The sequence below is a fragment of the Mustela erminea genome, chromosome 18, assembly GCF_009829155.1.
Source record: "Mustela erminea isolate mMusErm1 chromosome 18, mMusErm1.Pri, whole genome shotgun sequence".
NCBI lineage: Eukaryota > Metazoa > Chordata > Mammalia > Carnivora > Mustelidae > Mustela > Mustela erminea.
In genome coordinates, this window is record NC_045631.1 from 16,892,064 (window position 1) to 16,916,288 (window position 24,225).

The window sequence follows — 24,225 nt, forward strand, 5'->3', positions numbered from 1 at the left end:
CAAGTGGGTGCTGACCTCACAGTGAGAACCCTCCATCATACAGAACGAGTATGTTAACTCATAGATCTGCTTAGTTAGACATCGATCGCTCTTTCAAAGTCAGAGATAGGAATAAGAAGGCTACTTTCCAGTTCCCTCTGGGGATTGGTGGGAGAAAGATCAGTAGTTCAGACCCCTTTGCATGGCAGAAGTAGATTAAAGTTTGAGTTGGGAATGGGTTAAGGAGCATAAGGTAAAAGTCCATGTGCCTTTTAGAAGGCTCTGCCCTCACTCTGAGTAGGACAAAAACAGATTTGTGATACTTTGTGCACTATCTGCTTTTTCTGTCCTCTTATTTCTTTCTGTTTCTTTCCTCCTGATGCTGATAGGTTAGAACAGGACGGAGGTGGTTAAGAGGTGGCAGGGCCTGTGAATGAAAGTAAGAAGAGGAAAATAAATGTTTCTCCTCCTGCCTCTCCCTCTAACCTTAACCCTGACCTGAGTACAGTCTCACTAAACGTGTTTGTTTGTTTTTTTTATTTTTTTTTTTTTTTTTTTTTTTTTTTTTTTTTTTTTTAAAGATTTTATTTATTTATTTGACAGAGAGAGAAATCACAAGTAGGCGGAGAGTCAGGCAGAGAGAGAGAGAGAAGCAGGCTCCCGCTGAGCAAAGAGCCCGATGCGGGGCTCGATCCCAGGACACTGAGACCATGACCTGAGCCGAAGGCAGCGGCTTAATCCACTGAGCCACCCAGGCGCCCCGTTTGTTTTTTTTAATAAAGGTTTTTATTTATTTGACAGAGAGAGATCACAAGTAGGCAGAGAGGCAGGCAGAGAGAGAGGAAGGGAAGCAGGCTCCCTACTGAGCAGAGAGCCCGATGCGGGGCTCGATCCCAGGACTCTGGGATCATGACCCGAGCCGAAGGCAGAGGCTTAAACCACTGAGCCACCCAGGAGCCCCAACATGGTTTTAAAGTACCTTATTAGTCTTATTTGGAGAGCCCTATTTCCCAACTACAAAGGATTTCCTGAGACACCCCCCACCCCACCCCAGTGTACCTAGGCTTGCAGTTTAAAGAAAAGAAAATGGTCTGAATGGTGAGGTGTTGGGAGGGACAGCAGGCAGGACTAAAGAAGACTGGGGGAGATTGGTCACCCAGGTTGGCATTAAAGGCCAGGGAGGGTCAGCACCCTCATAGGTTCAGAAACCTAGTTCATCAGAACTGAGTGGATCTTTTTCTCAAGGTCCAGGAAAGACTGATGTACAAAAACCCCAAATGCCAATATGTTAAGTTATATTGAAATACAAATTACCAATGATACTGGGTAATCCTGTTTGACGATTAAGGATTAAGGTGTTCTTCCCTTGTGAGCTCTTCCCCTGGGGAAACCGGAGTAGAGTCAGAATGCCAGCATGCAGTGGACATGCCTATTGGCTTAAATGATCAGACTCTCGTGTCCGTTGATGAGCATATTGCATCCCTACAGAGGCCAGACTAGAAGATTGCTTGGAAACATGGGTTCAGAGTCTAGTGATTAGTTGGGGGACCCTTAATGGCTCGTGTCATCAAGCCGCATCCAGCTGACCTCACAGTCTTCGTTCTAGAGATGGAGCTGCTGCTAGATGAGCCACATAGGCAGCCTGAGGCTCCGGCCATCAGTGCATCACAGGAGAATTGCTGCCGACCTGGCCTCTGTGCCCTTCTACTCAATGAATATCATGCCCACCGTTTACTTTTTTTGTTAACTGATTTTCTCCAAGCTGATAATGGAGTGATTACTTGAGTAGGCCATATGGTTATAATCCTAACCCGATGCTTTCTTGCAAGTACCTTTCACTGGATACAGGGAAATGACTAGTAGTTTCTTGGATTGTTTCTCCACAAGGTGGACCTTATCCCTTATATTTCACTCTTCCCTCCTCTTCATCTCAGAGGTAACCATAGTTTCAGCTTTGGAGTTACAGAGTTTGACCGTTAGCCCCATAAACTGTCCCATATGGCCGTGTGACATCTGTCAGAGACTGAGATAACTCCTAAATTCAGAGGGTACAGAGTGATCTAGGCTTTTGTTAGAGGAGAGCTGGGTTGTTCCCCAGTGACATTAGAGCTGTAGTCATTTTCTCTGATAAATAATTGAACCGTGGTTTCCGAGGGGTCTCATTACAATGAGCTGGAGCACAGAGGGCGCGAGGTTTGGTTACAGTGAGAGGAAGCGTGCAGCAGGCAGACGGATAGTGCCTGGCCGAAAGTGCCCTCTCTGGGCCCCGGGAGGCGGCGGGACCGCAGGTGATCCTCTGATGGCAGAGTTGGGGATCCCAGTGCTTCAGCGTGCCAGAGCCGGTCCCCTTTCCTCACCCAGCTGTAGAGAATCTCGGGGACTGATACTGGCATCACTTTAATGATATTGCGGATTGGGTCTCTCGGCTTCTGTAGGAGGGAAACTTGAGGGTTGGTGCATTTGAGGGACCAAATGCCCCCACAGGGCTTGAAAGGTGGTTGTGGACAAGCCCTAGGGTGTGGAGAACTCCTTACTGCCATGGTGCCTGGGCTCAAGGGGCAGATACTTATTCAGCCTCATTAATCTTTTTCTTTCTTTTTTCCATATCCTTGCCTTGGAGCAGTTATTACGGTAAGAATTTGGGGGAGCTAGCAGGTGGGTGTCTGTGTGTTGGGGCGGGCATTTTAAATGATCTGTAAGAAGAGAAGAAATAAAAATGTCACCACACTGGAGGTTCCTGGGTATTTGTGTCTGTCAGCAGACTGGTGCTGTTGAAGCTTCATTCTCTTGTTCCTACTGAGGAATCTGTTAATTTGCAAAATGGCCTCTTGCCTTAAGCTCCATTAGCATGTGGCTTTGTAGGTCTAGCACTCAGGACTGTGGGGCTCACATGTGCAGGATGATCCGAGACCTTTCCCTGCCCTTCCTGTGCCATACCTTCTCGGGGTTTCTGAAACCAGTTCAGCTGACCCAGTTGTGGCTTCCCCATGGGTGCAGCGGTGGACCCCAGGGAGCACTGTCCACTGGCAAAATAGAGAAGTCAGCAAGGTGTCTTTTCTACGTCCACCCCCGTGTCATTGCCCCTTCTCTCCACCCTTCTTGGCACCCTCATCCAGGTGCTTGTCCCTGCTGCTAAACAGAGGTGGCTTCTGCCAGCCTGATTCCGGCTGAGGAGTTCGGAGGTTCATGTGTGCCCCTTCAAGGAGCACCACATTTTAAAAAGAACTAAGGGAGGAAGCACTTGGGATTCAGTAACAAGAAGAGAACTTCAGGCCTCGGCCAAATGCTGGCTTGTGGATGGGGTGCTGGTGAACCATTCCTCCTCAGGTTAATCACTAGCTCTCTGGGAGAAAGGCAGGATGGTCGAGTGGTTAAACCCATGGATTTCAAAGTCAGACGAATCTGGTTTTGAGGCCCAGCTCTGTCATTGTCTCTGCGGCCTTGAACAAGTCACCTCCCACTTTTGAACTTCGCTTTCCTCATCTGTAAAATGAGGATAATATTACTAGACCTGTCACAGGCTGGGATGAGAATTGAACAAGAGAATGTGCCCCTAGTGTAATGTGGGCTCCTAGTCAAGTTAGCTGTTCCTATAAGGGAGAGCCTGAAGTCTCTCAACCACCTGCCCTCAGTGATGGGAGATGGTTACTCTCCAACTTTGAGGCTGGTGACTGTGTTTTCCCCCCTTGCAGAATGAATACATGAAAGAAGATTTTCTGATTAAAATTGAAACCTGGCACAAACCAGATCTTGGCACCCAGGAGAATGTAAGTAGCGCTTCCAAGAGCCCAGGGACTTCCAGGCTGTGGGGTGGGGTCTTGAGGCTCTGCCCACGGGCTTCTTCTTCCCTGTCCCGGGGCCATCTCTGTGGTCCCGTTTTAACAGCCTGTGCTTAGACCCTTCCTACCATCATGGGATTGCTCTGTCTCCAGTTTACAAAACATGATCCCCAAAGATTCCTTCTGGGGCCTTCTCGTAGAGCTAAGATTGGTCTAAAATACAACTCTTGGCACAGAGGAACCGTATTTTTAAAAACGTGAAGATTACAGCCTCTATAGAGCACAGTGAGAACTCCTCAATTCTAACATGCACCTGTCCTTTTGACCTCAGCAATTCCACACCTAGGAATTTGTCATGTAGCTGTCCTTCCACAGGTGTGAAATAACTTAGCCACTAAGAGATTCATTGCAGCATTTTCCATGTAGCCAAAGATGAAAAACAATGTAAGAGCCCATCAGTAGAACACAGTTAAACTGTGGCACAGCCATACGGTGGTATAGTATGTAGCCGTTAAAAAGAACCAGTAGAAAACAGCCTTCAAGATAAAGTGATGCAGAACTATGTGTGTGCTACCATTTGTTTGAAGAGAAAAATCTGTATATGCATGTCTGTGCATGGAATCCAGTAGCAGTGACGTTCCTTGGGAGGGGCCGAAAAGGTTTTTTTTTTTCTTTTAAAGATTTTATTTATTTATTTGACAGAGAGAGGCACAGCAAGAGAGGGAACACAAGCAGGGGGAGTGGGAGACGGAGAAGCAGGCTTCCTGCAGAGCAGGGGGCCTGATGCGGGGCTCGATTCCAGGACCATGACCTGAGCCAAAGGCAGACACTTAACAACTAAGCCACCCAGGTGCCCAAGAAAAAGTTTTTAAAAGCATCAAAATAGGGGGTGCCTGGGTGGCTCAGTTAGTTTAAGAGTCCAACTCTTGGTTTCAGCTCAGGTTATGATCTCAGGGCCATGGGATCAAGCACCGCATTGGGCTCCAGGCTGAGCGCAGAGTCTGCTTGAGATTCTCTTTCCCTCTCCCTCTCCCCCACCCCCGGCTCACATGTATGCATGTGCGCACACCCTCTTTCTGTCTTTCTAAATAAATAATAAATAAATAAAATCTTTTTAAAAAATCAAAGTAAGCAGTATGTCCATGAGTGCTTGTAGTCAGTCTTTACAAAGGGGGAACACACAGAAATAACATAAGTGCTGTAGGCAGCCCTGCATGTTTGGGCCTGCTGAAACCAGAGCAGTAGTTCTCACACATGTATCTACTTAAAACCCTCCTTCCATTCCTTTGGATAACTTTGCATGTAATTCTTTACTGGTGGGAATCTCACGTCTATGGCTACTGGAATAGCTGTTCCTGGGTCTTCATTCTGGATAAAGGGTGCTTTGTAGCTGACAAAAACTACACCATGGTCCTGCTTGTTCCTGCAGGTGCATAAACTGGAGCCTGAGGCGTGGAAACACGTGGAAGTTATATACATAGACATTGCAGACCGAAGCCAAGTACTTAGCAAGGTAGGAACTATTTAATGAGGTTGGCGGCCTTTGAGATGCAAAATGACTTCTAAGTGTCAGGGAAACCAGGGAACCATACCCAGCTTGGCTCAAAGGGAAGTTCTCTCTTGGCTGTTGTTGTTTTTTTTTATCTTTTAAATTAGAATTAAGAATTCTCTTACCTTGATTTGGGGATTCTACCAAGAAGATGCTGGCCTGTTTGGCCTCTGGAAATATCACCAGACAGTGTAGGTGCTAAGGATAATTTGCTCAGCCGAAATGACACTTAACCTGAAACTAGTTCTCAAATTCATTTTTTTCCAACCCAGTCATTAAAAAACATTCATTGCCTGCCTGTTATGTTTGGAAGACGGTGTTCTGTGGGTTCCGTTCCAGCAGAATATATGAAAAGTCAGATGCCCTCCCCTCAAAAAGTTGGTGGTGGCTTCTCGAGTAACACACATGGCAGCACACGCCTAGAAAAGGACAGTCTTTGCTAGACCATGAACTTGGAGAGAGCAGGGACCAGGTCTGTCCTGCTCAGGGCTGAATTCCTAGGAAGTATTTCTTTAGGAAAGGAAAAGTTGGGTTCCTGCTCATTTAGTACTTTTCCTATTTGACAGAGGCCTGTTGGGATCAGGGCTGAGGAATTTGGCTCTCTGCCCATTGGTGGGGAGTAAGTGTTTGCTCTCCATGTCCATGTATGATACCTCTTTCCTGGAGTCACTCTCTCTGTGCTTAAAATATCTTGATTTGTGCATTTCCAAGAAGATATGAAAACTATCTTGTGTTTTCCTTGCCTATATCCTCACTTCCACCCTCAAAAGTGAGTGGGTTTTTCAAAAAACTTTTTATTTGAAGTATAGCAAAGTGAATATATCCCAATTGTGAGGCTGGATGAATTTTCTCAAATTCCACATAGTTCTCAAGCAGAAATGCTAATGGAGATTATGACTCTCTGTGTATTTTGTCAACTCTGGTTGTTTTGTGTGAGTAGAGAAAAGCAGAGGTGGGGAAGATCTAATTAATTTATGTTTCATTTGTTTAAGAATAGTCAACACAAAAGTTTTTTTTTTTTTTTAAGTACACATAAATCATCTTTTTATCTTTGGGAAATACTTGATGACTTGTGTGTGTATGTATGTGATTTGTTTTCTTCACTATTTTTTTAAGTAGTTATCATAGTAAGTTTACCTTCCCTGAGCCTGTATTAGCCAGTGCAGAAGAAAAACCAAAGATTAAACTTTCCTTGAGGCTGATTCACATACAGCATTGGCTACATTGTACTAGGTGAAGTCAGGCTGACAGTAGTACACAAGAGGATAGGTTCTATACATGGGACATTCCCAGTAATGATTTTATTAAACAAGTCAGTTAACTCTGACTTGTTTTATAGTCAGAGTTACATAAAACACTCTGGCCGTGTTTTATAGTCACCCGCAGAGGTTTAAAAAACAGACTGTGCTTACCTGCAGATACTCATTTTTTTTTTTTTAATGAACATTGAAATTTAATCAAATAATATCTAACACTTTTGAGTACTTAAACAATTATGAGATGATTCAGTGCTTTTCAAAAGGATCTGTTGTTTCTGGTTCTCTTAATAGCAGTCTTTGTATTGCTTTTATTTATTTTTTAAAATTTTTTACTAAACATATAATGTATTTTTAGCCCCAGGGGTACAGGTCTGTGAATTGCCAGGTTTACACACTTCACAGCACTCACCATAGCACATACCCTCCTCAATGTCCATAACCCCACCACCCTCTCTCAACAACCTCCCCTCCCCCCAGCAACTGTCAGTTTGTTTTGTGAGATTAAGAGTTTCTTATGGTTTGTCTCCCTCCTGATCCCATCTTGTTTCATTTATTCTTTTCCTACCCCCACAAACTCCCCATGTTGCATCTCCACTTCCTCATATCAGGGAGATCATATGAGAGTTGTCTTTCTCCGATTGACTTATTTCGCTCAGCATAATACCCTCTAGTTCCATCCACGTCATCACAAATGGCAAGATTTCATTTCTTTTGATGGCTGCATGGTATTCCATTGTATATATGTACCACATCTTCTTTATCCATTCATCTGTTGATGCACATCTAGGTTCTTTCCATAGTTTGGCTATTGTAGACATTGCTACCTGCAGATATTCTTACTTGCTGGATTTTAGGTGGAGTGGCCCAGAAATCTGAATTTTGAAAAACTTTTCCTTAGTAATTTGGGTGCTTATCCTGGTTGAAAATCTCTGTCTTAAACAGTGGAAATATGTGCCTACTCAGACAGTCCTGTGACATGTTAATATGGGTAACATTGAAAACAAACCTTGGGGGCGCCTGGGTGGCTCAGTGGGTTAAACCGCTGCCTTCGGCTCAGGTCATGATCTCAGGGTCCTGGGATCGAGTCCCGCATCGGGCTCTCTGCTCGGCAGGGAGCCTGCTTCTCTCTCTCTCTCTGCCTGCCTCTCCGACTACTTGTGATTTCTCTCTGTCAAATAAATAAATAAAAAATCTTTAAAAAAAAAAAGAAAACAAACCTTGGCAGAAAAGATCACAGCGCTTCTCTGAGGCAAATGTAAACCGTTATGTATCGTGTTTATAATATTTTCTCTACACCAGCAGCTTCGAGACTGGTATGAAGTATACTCTCATGGAAAAATCTAATCTCTGTCTCCCTCCCTTTCCCTCCTTCCCCCTCCTTCTCCTTCCCTCTCCTTCCTACCCCCTCCTTCTCCCTTCCTCTTTCCCTTCCTCCCCAACTCCAATTTTACAACTTCTCCCAGGATTACAAGGCAGAGGAAGACCCAGCAAAATTTAAATCTATCAAAACAGGCCGAGGACCCTTGGGCCCAAATTGGAAGGTGCAGTTCACATCCTTACCACCAGGGGGCAGGGCGTTGCATGGGCAGACCTCTCCTCAGGGAGGGTGGGCTAGGGGAGAATCGGAGGTCGGCCCTCTTAGTTACCTGACTGCCTGTATGTGTGTCTCTAATACAGCAAGAACTTGTAAATCAGAAAGACTGCCCGTACATGTGTGCATACAAACTGGTTACTGTCAAGTTCAAGTGGTGGGGCCTGCAGAACAAAGTGGAAAACTTTATACATAAGGTAAATGACCAGGGTGAGGCCTCCCCTGTGTGTGTGTGTGTGTGTGTGTGTGTGTGTTGGTGGGGGTTTTTTTGCCCAACAAGAGAAGATCATACAACCCACATGACTTGTGTCCAATGGTGGCTGACATCAGAATATTTCAGTTTGATTTCCGTGACCTCCACTTCCCCTTTCACTTATCTGTCCTACAGTTTAATGCCATCTATCCAGGGGCACCACATGTGACAGGGAAGGAAGCTGAAGTTAAAAAAAAAAAAGGAAACAGGAAGGGGCTTGCTATGACTGAACTGCAGATAAAACTCAAGTCTTTCTCTTTTTATGAAGCCAAAAGGCAAGAGGCTCTAGGAGCCAAATTCTCCAGTGCCCTGAATTCTTGAACCAGACAGACCTAAGGCATTTTTATAGCTTTTTCTCTGATGTGTTAGAGCCTCATTCTTGGGCCCCCTTTCATAGCTGCTGGCCAGTTTTAACCTGGCCTTGGGCTCTAGAGACAAGAGGGACTGTTGGCACAGTTGTTTCTGGGCCTTGGCTGACCCATGAGCTCGTAGGCTGTCTATCTTGGTAGCATTTTGGGCACAGGGCCTAGCTCTGAGGTAGGTACCTGTATCTCCAGGGGGCTTCCTCCTCCTTGAAGCAATACCTGTTGTCACATGAGGACAAAAGTCACTGACCTTTGGGACCTGTGGGCTCATTTGTGTAAGCCAGCCTGGCACCTCTTCTCCTGACCTCTTCAAGAAAGTGGGCTTAGTAACACGGAGATCGTGGGAGGGGAGCTGCAGCAGTGGCCTCTACCTTCTGAGTTCTAACTAGGTCCCCTCCTTTTTGTAGCAAGAAAGGCGTCTGTTTACAAACTTCCACAGGCAGCTGTTCTGTTGGCTCGATAAGTGGGTTGACCTGACTATGGACGACATCCGAAGGATGGAAGAAGAGACGAAGAGACAGCTCGATGAGGTAAGTGGGCTCCTGGAGGACACTGGGCTCCCGGCTCCGTAAATTCATGAAGGAGGCTGCCCCGTGGGGCTGTTCCTGAGGGCACCGCCTGTGGCTCGAGGAACATATTCGTGTCCGCGGGAGTAAGGTCTGGTGCCAGGTAGTTGAGAACCGCGAGGACGAGAACAGCTAGTGCTCTTGAACTGGCAGTCTAGCCGAGGTCTTGGCATATCGAGAGAGACAAATACGGCAGTGTGTGCCGCATGCCAAGTGAGTAACTCTGCAGTGGTTCTTCAGAACTGGGGGGTTGGGGAAGTCCCGCTGGGCTGCAGTATTAGAGGTGACTGTGGGAGGAGGCAGGCTGGCCCGAGGCGTGAGGACCATCCATGCCCCCCACGGAGGACAGCAACAGCTCATCCACAAATAACTACTCTGTAAGGTTGTTTTGAGCTCTTTTTAGAGTTTGGACCCTTGGCTCTTTGTGGTGGGGGGGAAGGGAGGGCTTGGCATGGAGCCAAGGAGGAGGGCTGTCTGCTCCATGGGAGCTGAAGGCCTAATGCTCCTGCCTCATTTGGGGATGCTTCTCTGCGAGGCTCACTCTGAGATCGTCAGTAAGGAAGGCTCATGTCCTTCCTGTGTGTGAGGGCACCGTTCTAGGGCTTTTACCCACACCATCTCCTATGATCCTCGCCATGCCTGTGAGGAGACACCACTGTTCTTGCCATCCTCCGATGAGATTGTTAGAGGCTCTGAGAGTACAGCTCTGTGCCCAAGGTCATACAGCCTGCAGGTGACACAGTCAGGGTAAGAGCCATAGCTCTAAATCACTTGGCTTTTCTTCCTCCCTTAAATGCCATCTGGGGCCCTCCTGCTCTCTCGGGGCTAAAAATAAGGCAGGAAGCTCTGTTTCATAATTGCCATCCATTTCTCCCTTCTTGCCCTGGGTGGGTTGGCCTGTAGCCAGAGGTCAGCAGGCATTGCTGTGCCCAGCCTTGCCCAGCTCCCCAGCATTGCCTTGGACAAGACCCAGGCCTGACTGCCCACGGCGCCCCTGTTTCATGGGGCTGGACTTGGGTGCAGACTTGGCCCAGCAGTTCTTCCTTTCTTAGCTCCTGTTGAAGGCAGATGTTCTGGTTATTCATCCAGCTACATTTGGCAGGGAAGTGGCAGGATTTGGGACACGAGTCCTGATTCTTCGGCTAAGGATCTTCAAGAAGTGGTAGGTGTTAATATCCAGGATGCTGAGGAGTCTGGCTATGTAAAAGAGGCCTGAGTGCTTTTGGTTACCTGAGTCCTGACCAAAAAAAGGAAAAAAGTTACCAAACAGAGCTGTGTGGAGACTTTGGGGTTTAGCCTGGAGCCTTAGGCACCCACACCTGACAAAGGCCAGCCGAAAGTATGCAGGGATTCGGGGAAGCATTTACGGATAGCCTTTCATTCTTTGGGTAGAATTTGAATTCCTGGAGCTGGAAGAATTCTCCAGAGGAGCTACTGGATCTGCCTCCCTCAGATCCAAAGTTTGAAAGCCCTCACCATTAGGGAAGTCTTTTTGTGTGTTCCTCCCTTCCCTCTGTGTGTTCCTCCATTCTGTGGAGAATTGTGCAAAAAACTTAGAAGACCACTGTCCTCCAGGATAACTGTGAATGCAGGAAACCCATTTTAGAATTGGAATTTTATTTTAATTTATTTATTTAAAGATTTTATTATTTTGAGAGAGAGAGCAAAAACTGGGGAGAAGGGCAGAGGGAGAAGCAGACTCCCTGCTGAGCAGGGAGCCCAATACAGGACCTGATCCCAGGACTCTGGGATCATGACCCGAGCCGAAGGCAGACACTTAACCTATGGAGCCACCTCGGCGCCCCTAGAATTGGAATTTTAAATAGTTTGCAGTGGAAGAGAAAGCAAAACCAAGTCTGTGTCACTGGGGGACATCTTTTGACCCCATTAGCAACTGTACTGGACCTTTGTGTGCTAACATACTTCAGACTTTTTTTTTTATTTTAAGATTTTATTTATTTATTTGACAGAGATCACAAGTAGGCAGAGAGGTAGGCTTGGGGGTGGGGAGAGCAGGCTCCCCACCAAGCACAGAGCCTGATGCGGGGCTGGATCCCAGAACCCTGGGATCATGACCTGAGCTGAAGGCAGAGGCTTAACCCACTGAGCCACCCAGGCGCCCCTCAGACTTGGGTTTTTTTTGCTCTTTTTCCCCCCGCTTCCTTCTAAAAATATTCTTATCAGCTTTATTTTTAGTTTCATTTCTTAATTTTTTAAAAAATCCCACTTTATTGGGATATGACTGATATACAGAAAACTGCACAGGGGTGCCTGGGTGGCTCAGTCAGTTAAGTGTCCGACTCTTGGTTTCAGCTCAGGTCATGATCTCTCTCTTGGGAGATGGAGCTCTGCGGGGAGTTCAGCAGACAGTTGGCTTCCCCTCTGCCTTTGCCACCCCCTCCTCCACCCTGCTCGTGCTCTCTCTTGCTCTCATAAGTAAATAAAATCTTTAAAAAAAAAAAAGTTACACTTATTTAAAGATTTTATTTATTTATTTGACAGAGATCACAAGTAGGCAGAGAGGCAGGCAGAGAGAGAGGAAGGGAAGCAGGCTCCCCACTGAGCAGAGAGCCCGATGCGAGGCTCGATCCCAGGACCCTGGGATCATGACCTGAGCCGAAGGCAGAGGCTTAACCCACTGAGCCACCCAGGTGCCCCAGTTACACTTATTTAAGAGGGAGTATTTGCATGAGCAGTTCAGGGGGTAGGCAGGAGCCGGAGAGGAAGGATCTTAAGCAGGCTCATGCTCAGTGAGGAACCCGATGCAGGGTTGGATCTAACTACCCTGAGATCATGATCTGAGCCGAAACCAAGAGTTGGATGCTTAACTGATGGAACCACCCAGACGCTCTGTGCACATATTTAATCTATCCATCTTGATGAGTTTCAGATAAGTATACACCTGGGAAACCACCACGACAACCATTGCCATAAACAAAAACATCACCTCCAGAAGTATTTTCATGATTTTCAAACTCAGACAGTATCCCAGGTATAGAAGGGAGAAGCTGTCCTCCTCTGCCCTGCAGGTCAAATCCTGCTGCCGCCCCCACCCACCCCTGCTCAAGAAGCAGGCCCTTGCTGTTCTTTTGGTTGTTTCTCTTGTTAATTACCCATGTATTTCCAAAGAATATACTTAGGCGCTTAATTCTTCATTTCTCAACTTTAGATATTAGTGGTTGACTTTTCCTATGGAAGATTTAATTCCTATACCCCACCTACCATTCACACCCTTTTTTCCTTCCTCTAGTGTCACAATTTGGAGTGAATTCATTATTCAGGGTTTATATTGTGATAACTTTGTCATTCTTCTCCCCAACTGAACACTTTAGTCTGCTCCTGATATTTGTTCCTTTCTTGGAAAACTCTTGTTTTTTTGTTTTTAAGAAGTTAGCCTGAAACTAATATTATGTTAACTGGAATTAAAATAAAAACCTGAAAAAAGTAAGATAAGAAGTTAGTAATTGCTTCCCTCCCTTTTGCTAGCTTAGTTTTGAGTCCTTACAGGGTTGGTCTGGTCTGATTGGTATGTGATGCACACTGCGTAATAATTTGGATGATGTCAGTCCATCCTTATTGATTTTCCTCCCCCTCAGTTTTCGGGTTTGTTTGGGTTTTTTTTTTAAGATTTTATTTATGAGAGAGAGAGTGCATACATGAGCGCAGAGGGGAGGAACAGAGATGGAGGGACAAGCAGACTGTGTGCATTGAGCACAGAGCCTAATTCAGAATCCCTGAGATCATGACCTGAGCCAAATCCAAAGCCAGCCACTCAACTGACCGAGCAACCCAGTTGCTCCAAGGTCTCTCCTCAGTTCTAGATGTTTTTATATTGTAATTTCTCTCTCTTTGTATCACAGTTTTCTCCCCTCTGTTTTCTTCCTGGAATGTTTATTACAAGTTAGAAGTCATGGGGCGCCTGGGTGGCTCAGTGGGTTAAAGCCTCTGCCTTTGGCTCAGGTCATGATCCCTGGGTCCTGGGATCAAGCCCTGCATTGGGCTCTCTGCTCAGCAGGGAGCCTGCTTCCTCCAATCTCTCTCTCTGCCTGCCTCTCTGCCTACTTGTGATCTCTGTCTGTCAAATAAATAAATAAAAATCTTAAAAAAAAAAAAAAAAAGAAAAAAGTTAGAAGTCAGACCTCATGAATTGACCTAATTTTCTTACATTTTTCTCTCCCTTTTTGTTTGCTTTCTGGAAGATATTTTCCAATGTTAACGTCTCACCTGTTGAATTTAAAAACATTATATTTTAAAAATAATTTTGTTTTTTGAGTGTGTTTTTTTTAAAGATTTCATTCATTTATTTGAGAGAAGGACCATGAGTGGGGGGAAGGGCAGAGGGAGAGGGAGAAGCAGGCTCCCTGCTAAGTGTGGAACCCAACCTAGGGCTCCATCTAGGGACCCCAGGATCATGACCTGAGCCAAAGGCAGATGCTTTAACCAATTGAGCCACCCAGGCACCACTTAAAACATTATAAAGCACTTCTTGTGCTGTGTTCTTTTTCTTTCTTTTTTTTTTCACAATTTTTTTTAAAGATTTTATTTATTTATTTGACAGAGAGAGAGATCACAAGTAGGCAGAGAGGCAGGCAGAGACAGAAAGAGGGGGAAGCAGGCTCCCTGCTGAGCCAAGAGCCCCATGTGGGTCTCCATCCCAGGACCCTGAGACCTGAGCCAAAGGCGGAGGCTTTAACCCACTGAGCCACCCAGGTGCCCCATGTGTTCTTTTTCTTAAGTACTTTTTCTGTTTTTCTTTGTGCATTATCTTCCTTTTCTAAAGCAAGTTTTTGTGTTTGGTTTTCGAGGTTTCTCTGTATGTTCCTCCCTGTATGTTCTTTGTTTCCTCTGAGAATTCAGGGAGGGAACACCAGGGCACACCAGAGCCAAATTGTTTTTTTTTTTTTTTTTCCTCACTTAGAAATAAGTCACCCGTTTTCAGCCCTACTTGCACTCCCACCCTGGAAGGTACTTGTGCTTCCAGTTCCTGAGCCTTTGGAGAACCTGCAGCACAAATAGGTCTGTCCTTCTTAGGCACTTGGGTGTTAGTCATGCTGCTCTGCGAATTAGTGCTATTCATCCATCCATATTTCATCTTCCAGAATGTTGCTGCCATCTCTTATCTGCTGTTCTTGTTGCCTTCATGGTTTTAAATCTTTTGCTTACTCCTTTACTCTCATTGTAGTAGGGCTTGGGGAAGGAATAGCAATAAATGCATGTTTACAATCTGCCATGATTAAATATAAATTTGCAATAGGATTTATGACCCTTATTCTTTGATTAATACTCAGCAGCCTAGGATGGGTGGATTTTTTTTGTGAATTATGAGAGGTCACTATAAGGCCACAGTCACCATTACTGTGACTCTAGTCCCTGTGTGAGGGTGGACTCCCCATTCTTGGATGAAACTCAAGGATTTGAGAAGCAAGGGATGTCTACGGCCATACCACCCTGAACGCGCCCAATCTCGTCTGAGAAGCAAGAGATGAAGAGATTAGTCCTTTGCCCTAAAAAGAAAAATGTCAGGAAACATGTGCCTGTAGGAGAGCAGTGTCTGTCCATCTGTCTGTCTCCCTCCTTTCCTCTTTACCTCCCTTCTTCCCTCTCTTTTTCTCCCTTTCCCTTGCTTTTGCTCTCTTAAGAGACTCATAATCTCAAAATTGGAAGAAGTCACCTTAAAGGTCACTTAGTCCAATTACCTGTCCAGTGCTTGAGTCCTCTCTGCAGCTTCCCCACTGGCCTTCTCTATTGGGGAACTCACTATATCTTGAACAGGGTGGTAATAAAAATACTTTTATTACTAATAGAAGCTAACGTTTTGTTGGGGTCGTACTATATGCCTGTCGTGTGTGATTAGCATTCTCCATGAACGATGTCATCAAGTCATCATGTCAGCCTGTGCCAAAGTATTATTTTCCTTTTAGAGATAAGAGAAACTGAGGCTCAGAGAAGTTGAGGATGCCTTCTCATTCAGTGAACAAGTGCCCCCTGGGGCTTTGGCCACTAATTCTGTAGATAATGAACCTGGGAGGAGAGAACTTTGAAAAATTTTAAGAAAACTTGTTTCCTGATTGACCTCTATAACATTTGCTTAAAGCTGGCAGAGATACAGTGTGCCAGTTAGAGTGCCTGATTAAGAGTCTGCAGCATTTTCTTTCCCAGCCTTCCGGGTGGGGCTTCCTTCCAAGTCCCTGTAGGCTCCATGATTCCTCTGGTCCCTCCAAAGCACATCTGTTTATGAATCTCGGAGTCTCCTTGTAGTCAGTCTCCCTGTCCACACACTTGCGTGTCAGTGTGCCTGTCCTTTCTAATCTCCTGCATCTTGATATAGAGATCCCTTGCTCCACCCTGTGGCTTTCTGACATGGATGATGGATCACCATCATTTTTAGATTTTAAGTCTTAATCTCTGAACTGGTTACCCAGGGACTGTGTAAGTGTCCCTGTGCAGTGAAATGCGTGGCAGGACACTATACCCCCCGAGTTTCCAGTTTGTGATTGGGGTAGATAGAAGCTTGGAGAGTGAAGCTGATGGAGAGAAACCACTCAGTGCTGGGCCTCGGCTGAGTGGGGAGTGAGATTCCAGTAGCATGTGCACAGGGCAGAGCTAGCTCAGTGTCTTGAGGGTGAACGATCCCTGTATGTGGAGGATGTTACTGTTCTGTGGCTGCTTAATTCTCTCTCACCTGCCCAACAATGATTGACCCCAGAGCAGGCCACCTGGAACACCGGCCAGCATCTTGAAATATGGAAATAGTCTTTTCTTTTTAGGTACAGTCTCATTTTTCAATATTAAGGTAATACATACACATTAAACTTTTTTTTGGAAATAGTGAAAAGCAAAAAGAAATCACGTGTACTCTATCTAAAGACAACCTCTAGGGGCACCTGGGTGGCTCAGTCGGTTGAGCATCTACTCTTGGTTTTGGCTCAGGTCATGATGTCAAGGTCATGGGAATGAGGGTCATGGGATTGAGTCCAGCTCCTTGCTCAACACAGAGTCTGCTTGAGATTCTCTCTCCTTCCTTCTGCTGCCCCCTCCCCACTCGCTGGCACGCATGTGCGCTCTTTCTCTCAAAATAAATAAAATCTTTAAGACAGCCTCTAAAACATTTTAAGTCTTTCTACACACTTATTTAGCTATGTTCATATTGCATGGGCCAAATGAGTATCCTCTTTTTGTCTGGGAACATTGTAACAAGTATATAGCATTATAACGAATACAAAGTTTCCCACGAAAAGAGTCTCTTCACATACATGTTTCTGACTGACCTCTGTTGGATTTTCATTTGTTTCCAGGTTCTCACTGCTACAAATAATGCCGTGATGAAAATTTTTTTGCACTCGGTTATTTGGTTTACTGTTTGGATCTGGATTATTTCCTTAGAGTAAATCCTACAAATGGAATTAGAGAATTTAAGGCTTTTATTATTTATTACCAAATTTCTTTTCCAAAGGGCTTTCTCAAGAGTTTCTTAAAACAATTCTGCATGTGCCTCGCATGCAGAAGGAATGCCTGAAGCATTCCTTCAGGAATGCTTGGTCTGTGGTTGTTTTTCAGTGTCTTAAATGGATTTTTTTTTGTTTTTTTGCTAGTTTTATTTTTTTATTAAACTTTTTATTTTGAAATGATTATAAGATTCATATGCAGTTATAAGAACTAATACACAGAGATCTCTTTCTCCCAATGGCAACATGTTGCAAAACTATACCACAGGCATCACAACCAGGATGTTGACATTGATACTTCTACTAGTTTTTTGTGGGATGGTTTTTCTTTTTTGTTTTTTGTTTTTTGTGGGTTTTTTTGTAATCAAAGGAGTATTTCATACTTCATAGTAAAAACAATTTTCAAAAGCTGTAGAAAAATAGAAGCATCTGGCTGGCTTATTCAGAAGAGCATGCAACTCTTTGAGCTCGGGGTTCTGAGTTTGAGTTCCATGTTGGGTACAGAGATTTATCTATGTATCTCTCTATTTATTTATTTACTTGATTTTAGTGATTTCCTTTAAAAAAGTAGTAAGATCTTCAAAAAGTAAAATCTTCCCCTAAAATCTAGAAAAATAAAACATGAAGTCCCTGTAAATGAATAAAATAAATAAGTGAATAAAAGTTCCTTTGTTCCAACCCCTGGCCTTATTCCCTAGAGAAGATCAGTTAAAAACAAGCAAATCAAGATTGGAGTTTCTATTTTCATATTCCCTGACTGTATGTGTATACATAGCCTGCAACAGCTTAGTCTGAGGAACAAACACCAGATAAAATCTCACGGTGTCTTATAGGCCCCAGGAAACAGGAAAGAAGCGTTCTTAGAGCATTTTATTGTAAGAATGAAATAATGTGTTTTTATTTCAGTGGCACCCCGTGAGGTGACCTTGTCTCTGAGAGTTGGGGAAGCTATCATGTTCCCTGATAGGAAGTTACATCTTAAGCAGTAGGAAAATCGGACATGGCTGTGCATTAGTAAATTAAAGCAAGGCAGTAAACTCTTAGGGTATACATGGATCTGGTTGAGGCCCAAGGAACTTTGCTCCTTTATATTAAATCTCAGCTTCTCTGAAATTGAAAATTTCTGTGGTCATTAGTAAGCATTTAATGAGCACATTTTTGTGTTTTTTTTAAAAAATTATTTTGACCTGAGTTATGAAAATAATCTAAGTGTGCATGGATAGATGAATGGATAAAGAAGATGTGGGGGAGGTGTTTATAAATAGAATGGATGGAATATCAGCCCTAAAAAGGAATGAAATCTTGCATTGTGACAGTATAGATAATGTCATACTAAAGAGTATGACATTAGTGAAAAGAGTCAGACAGAAAAAGACAAATACCATATAATCTCACTTAGATGTGGAATCTAAAAAACAAACAAGAAACAGAAGACTCATAAATACGAAGAAGAAACTGGTGGCTCCCGGCGGGGGGCGGGGGGGGGGGGGAACTAGGTGAAGGGGATTACAATGTACAGACTTCCAGTTATAAAACAAATGAGTCATGGGATGAAAAGTACAGCACAGGGGCGTCTGGGTGGCTCAGTGGGTTAAAGCCTCTGCCTTTGGCTCAGGTCATGATCCCAGGTCCTGGGATCAAGTCCCCATGGACTCAGATGATAATAGAAGCAGGGAGTGTGAACAATGAACAGGAGTCTGAAATGTGGTGGGAAGAATATTTTGAAAACATGTCCTAGTGGAGAACTACTGCTTCTGAGACAGAGTTTCTCCAAAATGCAGCCGTATTAAAGTTCTAGCGAATAAAACAGACCTCTGAGGGGGAAGGTAGTGTAGAAGTCCAAGTTCTTCAGAGCATGTGGATGCACATTCGCTTTACTGCAGCATCCTTGCAGAAATAACATGGCTAACGTGGCCCGAATGCATACCCCTGCTAGGTATTCTCCAAGAATATCTTCATTTAATTCTCAACAACCACCTGATGTGGGTGCTTTTATCATCTCTATTTTATTAGAGAGACTGAGTCTTAGAACGCAGTGAAGTCACTCGCTCCGGGTCACACAGTAGGTCATGGCGCAGAATACAATCCAGGGAGTTTGATTCCAGAAGTCATTCTCTGAGGTGCTCAAAATTTGTTGAATGAAGAAAGAATGAAAGTCGAGCAGAAAACTCAAGGACAGTGAAGAAATATCTAATGGGAAGTTAAAATATGCATGTGCTATAGGTATTCTGCAAATAGAATGGAACTTTCAAGTTGGAAAGGATTTGAGAGAGATCACCTCCACATTGTCCCCAGGAGAAGTTGTGTCCATTTCTGGGCTGTTCCTTCTGCCTGGACCACTCCCCCAACATGTCCCCTCCAGGGAGCCATAGGACTTTCCCCTAAGTGGACACAGGACTTTCCCCCTCACTTCCTCTGGGTCTCTACTCAATGTCACTTACCAGAGAGGTCTTCCACGGCCCATTTTCCTATAGGCCTTCTCCATCCCAGCAGCTCCCCCCGCCCCAACATATATTAGTTTGTTCATTCTCCCCTACTTTGCCTCAGAATGTAAGCACTGGGAGGAGAGACTTGGTCTGTTTTGGTTCCCTGCCAAATCTTTAGGCCTGGGGCAGTTTTGTGCAGTTCCTAGCACAAAAGAGTTGCTTCATAGATATTGTTGAATGAATGAATGAAGAAAGAGAGGAGCTTCAGAGTTCCAGCTCTAGGATGCAGGGAGAGGAACAGGAATCATGGATGATGGGACCGGTGACATGGAGCTATAAATGGTGTGGCTTCAGCCGTAGGTATGCAGAATTCTACTCTGCTGATCTGCTTTGTGCACAAAAAAATGCTCCACCCTCTTCACTGGCAGGACTAAAGAGAAGGCGGAACATATTTGTATTGGAGTTCCATCAGCTGCAAGAGCCTTCAGTTTTTCCTGTTGTTGTTGTTGTTTTTGTTTTTGTTTTTTTCTGTTCCAGATGAGACAAAAGGACCCAGTGAAAGGAATGACCGCGGATGACTAAAGGCACCCCTCCCCCTTCTGCACTGTATGTACTGAATCTCTCCCTTTGCATCTCATCCACAGGAAAGTCAGTTTGGGTCCTCAGGGCCTCCTCAGCAGCTCACTAAGGAGGCAGGAGACTTGCTCATTCCTCGTCCTGTCCTCCATTAATAATTACGACTGCCATGCTCAACAGCTCTCAGCCTTCCATTGACAGATGTTGTAGCTATTAGACCCTTTCAGGGACATGTGATCTTACAACGAACTGCCCACACAGACACATGAACCACCCGGTAGTGAGAAGTGGGGCTGGGTTGGGGCGGTAGACACAGAACAAAGCTTATCTGCAGCTAATTCCTCTTCCTCTCATAGCAAGAGCCATTTCAAGTTGAAGCCAGCATGCAGGGTGTCCCCGGTACCCCTATGTCAGAGCCGTTCCTGGCTCCCCACTGCCGGCCTTCCCTGCCCCGCCCTTGGAAAATCTGCTGGCCAGACAGCTTTTCCTGGGGCTCATCATTTGTCTGGTACTTCATTTCCTTCCTCTTTAAAGCCTCTGATCGCATACTCAGTAGCTGTTCTCATCAGAGGCAGCCTCTTTCAGACGCTTGGAGAGTCCTAGGAGCAGGGTGAGACGTCCCTGTTTCACGCTGCCCCTCTTTCCCAAGCCCCATCCTTCTCTTAGCTCCCAGTACTCTGCACACCTCCAGATGTGTTGATGTTCCAGCAGCTCTCAGTGGACTTGATCATGAAATTAAAAAACTGACCCTGCTTCCCATTGGTCTCTGAGAGAAAGGTATTTTATCAAGTAAAATCTGGTTGTCCTCTAAGGCTAAGGAGCTGAGGAGGCCTAGGGGCTCACCAGCAGTAATGCGAACCTTGGCTCCCTCTCCCTGCCCATCGTGCTGGAGAACTTCTGGCAGATAAAACAGTGGGACTAAGTGGATCGTTGCCAGGCCAGCTGCTTGGACCCCCCAACTGGCATCTTTGCTCCTTTTGAAATTCCGCCATCCATGATTTACAGTGTATTTCTGTTTTCCTCTGTTGCTTCCTTAACAATTGTATTTCTCTTCTAGTTTTGCAAGACAGTGGTCAACAGGAAGGCCCAGCAGCTCCACCCTCCCGAGGGACAGGCCATCTTCGGACGCCTTTCTGTGCCCATTCTTCAGGCAACTTACGATCCCTTACTGTAGCTAATTCTAGATGCCCTTTAATATTGTGAACAAATAGACCGTCTGGTATTATGAAGCCCATGTGTGCGGGAGCCTGCTCCTCTGAGATACATGGCGTGTAGGTTGCTGAATTTACAGCTCCTCCCTGTCCAGCCATTTTGTTCTCAACCCACTTCTGTGTGTTCCCTGCCCCCACCCCCCGCCCTTAATTTCCAAGTGACATTTTTAGTCTTTCAAAATAGCTGCCTTTTGTGATGTGGTGATTTAAATGATTTAAGTTCGTTTGTTTCCAATCTGGGGATAAACTGAGGTGTTTTGCTTCCTGGGCAGATCTTGGCAATTGTGAGTGCTCACCTGGGGAGAGATGAGTTAGAAATACAGTTTTTTCCCTCCAGTTCCACAGAACAGCAGTGTGGCTTCATAACTCTGATCTCTGCTCTCAGTAACCCATTGTTAATGTGCTGTAGGCACCAGGGAAGTACCCAGGGCCCAGCCAGTCTCTGTTTTAAAAACGTAACAAATACAGATAACCCCGACCCCAGAATTGCATCTCTGGTCACTAGTCTTAGAGACACCTGCGGCTTCTTGGCCCTCCTGTCGCTTACTCTGTCTGAACCTTGCAGTGCCCACAACATGCCCGAGTCGGTTCTCCACCTGGAGGGACCTGTCCAGTGTGGCCCTTAGAATTGATTCGGCCCCATATGTACTAATTAGTCTGTCCCCTGCCCCCCCATCCTCACCCCTGAGGAGCTCTGTACGTCCATGCTCCTCTTCCCTTTTGGGCTGGTGCTGCCACTCAGCAATAATCCTCTTTTCTCTGTGCTTTCTTAGATTCCTGTCCTCTGCCTCTGAGGCTGGTCAGGGCACAAGGGTCCTGACCTTTTCATGCTGCACAAAACGAGCATGCAAAAAGCTTTTCCCCAGCAACACATGTTCCCTCTTGTCTCCAGTTACTGGAAAGGAATTTGGGGATCAGGAACTCAGCTCATCCCGCCCCAATGCTGAGTTCTGTCCTGGACAATCAAACGCAAAAAGCAAGTAGTGATCGTAGTATAGAACTCTACCAAAGGAGGCCGGTGAACAAGTCCAGACTCCAGGGGAGGTAGAAGCCGCCAAGTGCTCCATGGTTGTGTACAGCTTGGCGGAACCCAAGTAGGCCTTCCCAGTGGGAGAGTCTGAGATAGCCGTGGTGTCACCCGACATTTCCCAAGCCTCGTGATGTATGTTGGCCAGGTGGGCTGTGATCTAAGCCCATGGTAGTCTGGGTGCAGTGGCTGATTAAGAGACCAAATCTGTGTTGGGGGAGCGAGAAGTAGGATGGGATCATTCAACCTTCTGTTGTTGTCAGTTTGTTTTGCCTTACTGATTTCTAAGTGCAATAAGGGAGTGTTTCACAGGACTGCACCTGGGATATCCTGGTGGCTGCTTCCCTGTGACCCTCTTGGGGCAACAGTGGACAGACTCAGACCCCTCAGTGTGGTTATCTCCCACCTTCATTGAGGCCTCTTTGGGACCAGGAAATGTCCTGTTACACCTTCCTTTCAGGCTCCTCACCTTGCGGGGTCTGTAGTAATGGATCTGGGGGAGTTGAGTTGGTTATGAGGATTCCCAACTGCTGGTAGCATCTATTTGGGAAAGTAAAGCATTCCTACTGGAGAAAAATGTAAATGTTTTCCTATAAGCTCTGTATTAGCTATAATGATATTTGCGCTTAAAGTTTTCCCTTCATTCATCAGCTAAATCCAGATGTGGGTTATCCTAGGAGAAACGAACCATGATATTCTAAGTAGACAGTACCATGGTTTGAGGGTCATCAGTTGTTAGTGTCCTTGCCTCAGCTCTCCTCTGAGATCCACACTACTCCAACTCTGGTGGGCCTTGCTCTGTATCTGGCTTTTCTCTGGCTCTTCCCATCTCTACCTGTTGCCCCAGTTTGAAAGCATCCACATGAACTGAGCTAGAATTTCCTGAGGTCAGCTGGATCTGGGGCTCTAGCCCACAGAAATATAAGGAGGGGTGTCCCTGGTCTATTCTATCCCCACGGATAGTGTTGCTGCTGGGCAACAGTGTTGGCTTTTAAGTGTCCCCCTTACTTTCTCACCCACCTCCTGACTAGCACTGACTAGCACTCAGAGGGGTTTATGACGAAAGGCTCAGCTTCAGGGGTAGTACCTGAGGGTGTGCCGTGCCCCTTCAGACCAGCTGCTTCCATCAGATCTCCAGGCTCGGAGTCCAGGTTTAAAGCAGCAGGGCCTCCATAAGGGGGTGGTGCTGGACTCTGGCCTTCTCACAGAGAGAGGTCAGGGACAGGGTCAGTATTGTGGGCATGTGTATATCTCCTCAAGTTCTCTTACAGTCCCTGCTGGGACTCCCTGACTTATTTTGTTTGGTTCCTAGTGCTACTTCTTTTACAAAATACACTTTGTAGAACTGATTAGATTACCTTGTTTATTTAATGTGAGTTTGTGCCTTTTTGTCTCAATCTTCCAAAACAGGTATATTGGGGTGGGGGGAAGCAGTCTAATAAAATCCTAGACAGAGCTTTCTGGAGTCCAGCTTATTGGTGATGTCCTTATGTCCATTTTACAATGTAGATATCCTCAAACTCTTGCTGTTGTCCTCCATGTTACCAGGACTAGGAAAATGTACAAGATAGCTCCGGATTCTTGTTGCAGGTCGATTTCTGTAAATTAGAACATGTCCTTGTCATTTTACCTACATCACTTTACAGACGTCACATATCTGAAAGTAATTCAGCCATTTTCTGGCAGGATTTCCTTTTTACGTTTATGTCCCCTCCTCTTCATATCTCCCTCTTTTTTACTATCCTAGGAAGCATGACATTTACTTAAAGTAGGAGTTCTTAACCTGGCTTCCCAGGTCTGTGGACCTCATAAAACTCGTTTGTCAAAGTGTGTCCATTTTTCTGTGGAGAGTCATGGCTCTCATCAGATCCCCAAAGGAATCCCACGCACTGCCCCTCCCACCCACCCCCCAAAAGATGAAGAACCAGTTATTTGAAGAACATCTTAATCTTGGGCAAATTTTTTCATTTTTATCACATAGAGGTAGTGATTTATTTTTCATTCTTTGGCGGCTAATTTTCTAAGAGTCCAGGCACCCCCAACGTCTAATGTGTAACAGGTAACCTAATGAGTGTGAAAAGCGAGAAAACACTTCAAAGTGGCAGTGGAGGAGAACTACGGATGGAGGAGCTCCACGACCAATACGAGAGCGATCACATGTAGATGAGGGGCAAAGACACTGGTTCACAGGCAGGACAG

At 45.4% G+C, this 24,225-nt stretch overlaps 1 protein-coding gene across 2 annotated transcripts in view; it reads left to right on the forward strand.

Moving 5' to 3' along the window:
- The window catches only part of PITPNA (phosphatidylinositol transfer protein alpha), a 38,077-nt gene extending 14,702 nt beyond the window's left edge, over positions 1-23,375 (forward strand). Inside the window, exons 5-13 of one of the 2 annotated variants that reach the window (XM_032322883.1) lie at positions 2,603-2,610; positions 2,971-3,027; positions 3,672-3,746; positions 5,188-5,271; positions 8,030-8,107; positions 8,244-8,354; positions 9,183-9,305; positions 19,750-19,818; positions 20,846-23,375. In XM_032322883.1, coding sequence (XP_032178774.1) covers positions 2,603-2,610; positions 2,971-3,027; positions 3,672-3,746; positions 5,188-5,271; positions 8,030-8,107; positions 8,244-8,354; positions 9,183-9,305; positions 19,750-19,794 — 581 coding nt within the window. In that variant the 3' untranslated portion in view covers positions 19,795-19,818; positions 20,846-23,375. The remainder of the gene's footprint in view (positions 1-2,602; positions 2,611-2,970; positions 3,028-3,671; positions 3,747-5,187; positions 5,272-8,029; positions 8,108-8,243; positions 8,355-9,182; positions 9,306-19,749; positions 19,819-20,845) is intronic. The other variant, XM_032322884.1, reaches the window with a different exon arrangement.
- The last annotated feature ends 850 nt before the right edge of the window (positions 23,376-24,225 follow it).